At 42.5% G+C, this 7,797-nt stretch overlaps 1 protein-coding gene across 1 annotated transcript in view; it reads right to left on the bottom strand.

The window, feature by feature from the left end:
- Positions 1-3,311: 3,311 nt before the first annotated feature.
- EXOG (endo/exonuclease (5'-3'), endonuclease G-like) overlaps positions 3,312-7,797 on the bottom strand; it is an 18,543-nt gene continuing 14,057 nt past the window's right edge. Inside the window, exons 4-6 of the mRNA XM_009582341.1 lie at positions 4,315-4,794; positions 4,073-4,077; positions 3,312-3,323 (exon numbers count right to left, since the gene is read on the bottom strand). Of these exons, the coding sequence (XP_009580636.1) occupies positions 4,333-4,794 (462 nt within the window). The 3' untranslated portion in view covers positions 3,312-3,323; positions 4,073-4,077; positions 4,315-4,332. The remainder of the gene's footprint in view (positions 3,324-4,072; positions 4,078-4,314; positions 4,795-7,797) is intronic.

Raw genomic sequence — 7,797 nt, 5'->3', positions numbered from 1 at the left:
GGGGTTTTCTTTACACAGGCTGGCATGGGTTAAACATGTAAAAAGACCCAGGCATTACAGCACCAGAGGTCCCCACTTTTCTGCAAGTTGCCACCAAAAAACCCCTCCCTGTTCCTCTGCCATCCCATCTTTAAGCAGCTCTGGTTTACCACCTACCTGGGACGCATCTTTGGAGCTCCTTCACCGTGGAGACCTCCCACCAAAACCAGCCGAAGCAAGGCTGCCCTATTTCAACAGCCCATTCCACCCACGGGCAGAGATGATGAGGGTGCCTGGCAGGCAGGAGACCTTCTCCAAATCCTCCTGGGTTGACGTGGCTGCTTCTCTGGCGAACAGCTCTCGGGGACAGCACGGCCCTAGCTGGCCAGTTTGGTAGGGTTTGTACAAACTGGAAGTTTCCACTAGAAAGATCAGTGGCTTCAAGTCCATGAACCAAATCGAAGCAGGCTGTGAAAGCATGTCTGCTTGGACACCTCGCTAAACCATGTGGTGTATTGGCAGAAGGATCTCTATTTAATAGTTTTCCGTGACAGAGGTTTACCTTGTTTAGCCAATTCCAAAAAAAGGCTCATGACTGAGAACGCCCAGAGAAACCCAATGCCTGTCTCCTCCAGCAATCACTGCCGGCCAGGTTAGTGCCTTCTGCAAATCCTGGGGTTTGTTACCTACTCGTCTCCATTTATTTTACAGGACACCTGAGTGTCTCTGTCACAGGGAGATGATTCCAGTGACAGAAAGGACACTCAAAGTTGGGTGTTGCAGCATCTCTGAAGCCCTTTGATGAAAGAAAACCTCAAATTTCTGGGTGCGTAGCTTCTCCCCTTCCAGCTGTTGCCTGCCATATCTAATACGTGTTACTTTTTCAGGACAGGGACTGTTTCTCCACAGATTAGTGCAGCGCTTAGCACAACTAGCTAATAAGACCCATCTTTACTACTACAGGACAAACTGAAAATTGCAAAACACTGCTCTAAAGTGAGGAAACCACACAAAAACAAAAAGCAGAACTTCACATCCCTCCACCCCCACCAAGTTGTGTTTACAGATGGAAATAACAGCGTTGCAAGACATCAGTACAGGGTTAAATCTTCACCTAGAATGAGATTCATGAAGAAGCTGGAGTCAAAATTTTCTTCGGAGGAGGTACACAACTTGGGTGGTCAATCTGAAGGCACTTTCAAACACTGGTGTCAAAACCCTTATCTAGGAAAAATCATTAGCTTCATTCTGCACTGCTGTCAACATAACACTCGAAACAACAATTCATTTCAAATGGGTATCTTAGTATCACAAGCAGAAAGACAGTTATTACGGGCCAGAGGCATCTGATTCATATCCCCCATCATTTTTGGCCACCGAGGCTGACACTGCGGAAACAGTCTGCCCTCAAAAGGCCAAATACCAAAAGCGCACCGTGCGCAGCCCGGACAGCGCCCGGCACGGAGCGGGGCGAAGGAGCTGCTGAGAGCCCTCAGCGGCAGCTCTGCCCCCGCGTTCCCATCTGCCTCCTATTTACCATCACTTACACCCTGATTCGAGACTAGCAGTAACAGAGTACTAGAGTAGACAGTCAAGGGAATATCAGAAAATCACTGATATCAGGCTGCAGACAGCCTAGTCGTCAACTTCCCTCGCGATTCGGTTATTTAGCTTTAAAAACAAACATTAAAACAGTGGAGGAACAAAGGATAGACTTCTCCATTTCCAGGACTCCTGCTGCTTAGCAGCATCACAGAGGTTCGTATTGTCGCTACAGATGCACGCAGGGAAGTGATTAAGTGTGCAACAGGAATGCCAGACGGACACGGACACGAGCACAGTTCTCTTGAAGGATCTTGAGGCAATTACCTATGGAGGTGGCTCAAACAAGTGTGTAAAGCCTCACCCCCTTGCTATTACTTGTTTTATATTTCCTACTGTAAAGAAAGTCCATTTGTTTTGCTATATGCTAGACCCCACAGTTACTTCAGAGGAGGAAACCAGCAGAAGACGAGCGGGTGAACATACTCTTCGGCACAGACCAGCGCTGGAAGTGGTTTCACCGTTCACCACCTGCTGCCACCCTCCACGGGGAGCTGAGGAACACCGACCACACTTAAACAGAGCTGAAAATTATATAGAGAGTCTCGTCTACGCGGTGAGCCACGAAGCATGAAAATTATGGTAAATGGGGCTTGCAGGAATTCAAGGGGGCACATGAGGCCCGAGGAGGTACTGAGTTAGGGAGCAGCAAGTCTCCATAGCAGGCCTCCGCTGGAGAGTCACACTCGGCACTTCGGCTGTTCTCGTAATGGCGAGCTGTCAGCAGAAAGGGAAGACACCTGGAGCTCCTCGCATACAACCCGTGCTGTCCCAAAAGAGGTTTTTCGCTATGGATGGACACGTATCTGTAGCACTGAGATCTGTTTCAGCTGTCCGAAAGTGTGCGTGAGCACTGCAGGAGAGGTCTGTAACCTCTCAGCTTGAAAGGATCAAGAGGAAAGGGAAGGTGGAAGGCCGAATTAAAAAATGGGGAACATAAATAACGGGGAAAAGAGAAAGACAATGCAAAGAGCAATGACCAGGTACCTTTCCAAAGAGTGAGACCATCGCAGTGCCAAAAGGCTGCTTGGACTCCAGTGAAGCACACGCAAGACCATCAAGAGGCACATGAAGCATCTGGCACTTTGTCATTCCGGGCAACACACACCGACATCTCCCACGTTCTGCAAAGGGAGAGGTGGCTCGTTGTTTTGCGATTTACTGTTTTTGTTACATTTGATAGGATTAACAACCAAAATCCTGGGCTAAAATTGAAATGAGCAAGTTTTGTCAGGATTTCACCCAATTTCTCTCTAATTTATGTGGGCAGTAAGCTTTTATGATGTCCTTTGCTAGTTACATTTCTCTGGTTTTAAATGTCTGGATTTTATAAGTGTGTTCTTGGCAAACACAAAAGTGTCATGGGAAACATAACTGCTTTATAAAGTGATCTACTTTTGGATACTGCAACTGAACTGCGATGAAGGAAACTATACAGTTTTTAGAACATCCAGCCGATGATTCACAACATCCAAATAATGCTCCTGATTCATCCGTTATGAAAACAGCCCAGTTCAGCCTTGGCACTACATGACCCTTCTCAGAAACTATTAATTCTCACGTTAAAACTACTGAAGGTGTTTTTATGGCGTAACTCCAAATTTATATAGATTCTTACAATTAAAGAAAATCTAAATATTTCCAGTTTTTACTCTTTCTTTCCAGATGAAAAATCTCAGAGTGTACAAGTCACACTAATTTATGTCTGAAATTCAAGATACATACACAAACAAAGTACAAAACTAATGAAAAAAAAAAAATTCATTAAATCTCCCAAGCAGATGCAAATCTGAGCAACTTCAGTTGCTGCTGAAACAGAACTGGAAATGCATTTTTAGTCAATCTTCTGTTTTCACATAGAAGTTTTGTTGCAAAGTTTATAGACCAGAGACTCATGCTGGGCAAAAAGCCAGTGACTGATTACCGCAAACAAACAGAAAGCAGTGCTCACCTCTCAAACCAAACAATATGCAAGAAAACACATTTATCCAAACTTAGTGGTGAAAGGGAAATACTAAGCTTACATTAATTTATGAAGACCCAATCCACACTGGTAGCAACTTGTGTAAACTCTGCTTCTATTGTTTTTTTAAAAAAATTGCAGAATTATACACGAATGGAAGAAGTCCGCTGCAAATGACAACAGTTGACAGCTCCTGACATGCTAAAGTATCCAAAGCACACAAGGTCAGGAGAGGTAAGAGACAATCTGGTTTGGTTAACACAACTAAGTAAAGAGTGTAAGGGATTCTGATTATGTCTTGCAGGTCTCTTTTTGTTAAATGAAGTATTTCTAAATTAATTTAATTTTTAAAAATCCCTGAAAGTACCATTGCTTCTACAGCATCACAGTGAAAGACATTTGCAGGCGGAATTACATTTAAACATGTTCCAGTTATACTCCCAAGGTGTCTACTGTCTATTTTTATAATATTCCTAGAAGGGATTCCATACAAACCGCAAGTCTGACGTCTTGCTTGGAAAATAGCACAAAGCCTTTTCTGGAGGTCCAGTATCTATTCATGCCAGAAAGGGGTCATTTTCATTTCCCACATCTAAGTACTGCAGCAAACCATGTGTGTGCATCATGTTACACGAGAATGAACGTTATTCCAAACCCATCAGCTTCCAAATGCTTCTTTATTGTTTTCACAATTCAAAAAAGGATAATTCATAGAGCCCTTGTCTTTGTGTTTGCCTTCAGCTCCCCTTTCGAAGTACAAAACCCCAAACATCTTTCCGAACAAGTACTCAGCCAGCTTTCCCCTCTCTAGTTGCTACTTGTTTTTCCTGCAGTAGTTCTTCTTCCTTCTTCCTGTGAAGCTTTAGAAGATACTCATCGGGCTCAATTCCTGCCTCCCTTAACTCTGACATGGCTTTCTCCAACCGATGCAATGTACGGGCACTCTGCACTTTTCGAGCAGTGATGTACAATGTAAATTCCTTGAAGCCCATCAGTTTACAGGTATCTACTTCACAGATGTTTTTAACATCTTTGGTTTTGTCCACCTGGGGGAAGAAAACTAAACCTGACATTTTTTCCAGATCTTCAATATTTACTTGGAACTCAGTCAGCTGGTGACTGAAGCCTATGGAATCGTTTGGCACCACAAAAGCCCCCAGTACCAAGGGCTCTGTAGATGTTCTGCTCCGTCTGGCAAGGATCACCTTGTATAGGTGGGATGGCACAGCTACATCATCCTTTCCAATTACCTGTCAAAAAGAAAGTTATGTTACAGATACAAATCTTATCAGTTGAAGGGGAGAAAAAAAAAAAAGATGTGAGACGAATCCTACTACCTCTAAAAAGGAGCCACAGCACGTAACCACACATCAAAATCAAGTGCAATGTTACCAGACTAGAAGCCGAGGTGCAAAGCACATGTATTGGGTCTGGCTGAGATGGAGTTATTTTGCCCCCTCACCAGTAAGCTGGGGGTGGGCAAGATCTTGGGAGGGGACATAGCCAGGACAGCTGACCCGAGCTGACCAAAGGGATATTCCATACCATATGATGTCTGCTCAGCAATAAAAGCTAAGGAAAGGAGGGGGGGCATTCGTTATTACAATGTTTGTCTTCTGGAGCAACTGCTACGCATACTGAAACTTCCCGGGAGGAGGCTGGACATCGCCTGCTGATGGGAAGTAGAGAATAAATAGTTTGTTTTCCTTTGCTTCCGCGCATGGCCTTTGCTTTTGCTTTATTAAACTGCTTTTATCTCAACCCACAAGTTTTTTCCATCTTATTTTCTCCCCGCCCCGTCCTGCTGAGGAGGGGAGTGATAGAGCGGCTTGGTGGGCACCTGGCATCCAGCCAAGGTCAACCCACCACAGCACCATTTCATTGCAGCTCCTTATACATCTGGTCAGGAATGAGCTAGCTATTCGATGCCTGAATCTCTCTCTCAAACAGGAAAAGCAGGGCAAAGAACACTTCACTGCATTGGATTGTTTGGCCACTGTTGGTAGGAGACTTTCCCAGAAGGTTCTCTGCCCTTCTCCTATAACACTGCTGACTTTATATTATACTGTTAAGAACAATGATGCAGACAAAAGGTCAAAAGATTAGTCAGTAATTGCCTAAATATTTGTAAAGATCTGCAACAAGGAGCTCTGGTAGAAGAACGAACTCAACTTAAACCCCAAAAGCAGATGCAACTTCAGTTATGGCTGAAACTGAACTGGAACGAAATCTCAAAAACACGTTTGGAAACAGGGAGTCAGCCAAGACCCCAGCTTCCTAATCTGGTGCAGATCTGTAAGTGTAGCTGACCTGAAGGGATGGCAGAGCTCCCTTCTCACACTGCATCACATTGTTAATGCTTGAAAAGCTGTTTTCAGTAACAGTGGCTCTACCCTAAGTTCCTGACCTGACAGTTCCAAATCATGTTTTTTAATATGCATTTCAAATCAACTCTAACTTACCTTCTATCAGTTATTTTTTGTATCTCTATTACCCATACACAGGCTGTATTTAAAAGCTACATTACCTACGTAAGCATTTTTTTGAGGGGACCTGGATATAAAGCAGTATATTCAGTGACTCAGTATCTTGGAAGAGAAGTCTATCCAAAGAACATATACCTGTTTCTTCCATAAATTCACTATGATTCAACTTAAGAGCTTGTACATGTTGGGTTTCCTGCTGTGTCACTCAGACCAGGATCCAGGAATTTAACTGAAACACCAGGAGGGGAGGATCAGGACTCTGAATTCACATGAAATCTGTTAAAAGCTCACACACATGTATACAGCAGACACCCCACCCTGTGTCAGGAATAAGTCCAAGGGAATATACCTATTGATGAGAAATGTAATCTCTCCAGTATTCAAAAAGTGATGCTCATGCATGCACTGTATTAGGCTTTTTTTTTCTTCAATATTGCTGAACTGAACCTGCCATGCCAACGAAGTGTAACAGGTTCACACATGGAAAATCTGAGTTTTGCATAACCCTTCTGTGTAACTACCCTTCCAAAATTTGTACTTTTATTCCAATGGCAACAGAAGAAAAAGATGCAGACGCCCTACAAAAACTACAAAGGCATCTTGTTTTATACATAAAATCCAGTAATCTGATACTATTTCCAGTATTTGCAATACCTGCAAAAGCAAAGACTGCTTGTTTTGATTTTTGACAGCTTTTGTTAGATACAGTTAAAACACAATTTCAGAGAAATTAGGTATTTATTTCACTGCCACAACCGATCACATTAATTGAAAGTATTTTACAAACTAATCCAGTATATCAGTTCAGACATGCTTTATCAATTCATATATTTGGTATAACTCAATCACAAAAGAAACACTTTCTATGTATGCTTTACTCTTAGAGTATTCAGGACTTCTGCAAAACAAAATATGTTTTTAAAATGAAACTTTGCCTGTGGCTACTGAACCAAGGTTTACGTTAGTCTATTCCAACAGTTAACTAATTTCAGTTATGAATTCTTTCAGTGCTTGAAGTATGTCTTCTACCTCTGTTGCCAGTTTTTTAAGTGACCGGTCTTTAAGTCTTACTGGTTAGAACAAAACCAGAGAAAGTACCTTCAGGAGAAAGGGAAGCCTCTGATAAAGAAAGTTCTTTCATGTTTTGTACAACAATGTAGTAGTAACATTACTACTGTCTCTAGCAAACATGTGCTCTTAGATTTCTTTACTCTGTTACAGAGTATTTTCCTCCCCTTCCCTATACTAGGCTATTTAACAGCTTTGCTGTAGTTTAAACTTTTTTTGTTGTGTTTTTTTTGTTTGGGGTTTTTTTTTTACAAAAATGGTCTTGCTTATGCCACCAACCTTCTCCTAAATGAAGCTCTGCCTAGACATCTAACAGTCATTGAAACTGGTAAGCAATAAATAAATGCCTTATGCCAAATCTACTTTCTCTTTCAATGACGACAGATGTCTTGATAGGGAAATGAGAGCTCCTGAGTGTCAAAGCATTTTGCACTTAGCATTCAGTGTGGGTGAAACCAGAGTTACAGCTCCTCAGGATCAACTGCATAAATAATCAAAACTGACTGATGTACAGGTAATTTTAAAATATACTAAAAACTACGCATCAACGCACTATTATGGCTGGTAGGTTAAAACTGAATTACAAAATGAATGGTGTTGGGAGTATAACCTAACTGAGATAGGTGGCACTTAAACCGCAGAGTACATGCAACGTATTGGTGGTGAGAGGAAGGAAGCCAAGCAGCATGAAAAGCCCCG

This window comes from Fulmarus glacialis, unplaced genomic scaffold (assembly GCF_000690835.1).
Source record: "Fulmarus glacialis isolate BGI_N327 unplaced genomic scaffold, ASM69083v1 scaffold8307, whole genome shotgun sequence".
NCBI classification, from domain to species: Eukaryota; Metazoa; Chordata; class Aves; order Procellariiformes; family Procellariidae; genus Fulmarus; species Fulmarus glacialis.
The sequence above is the reverse complement of the archived record's forward strand: the minus strand, read 5'-3'. Positions and strand labels throughout refer to the sequence as shown.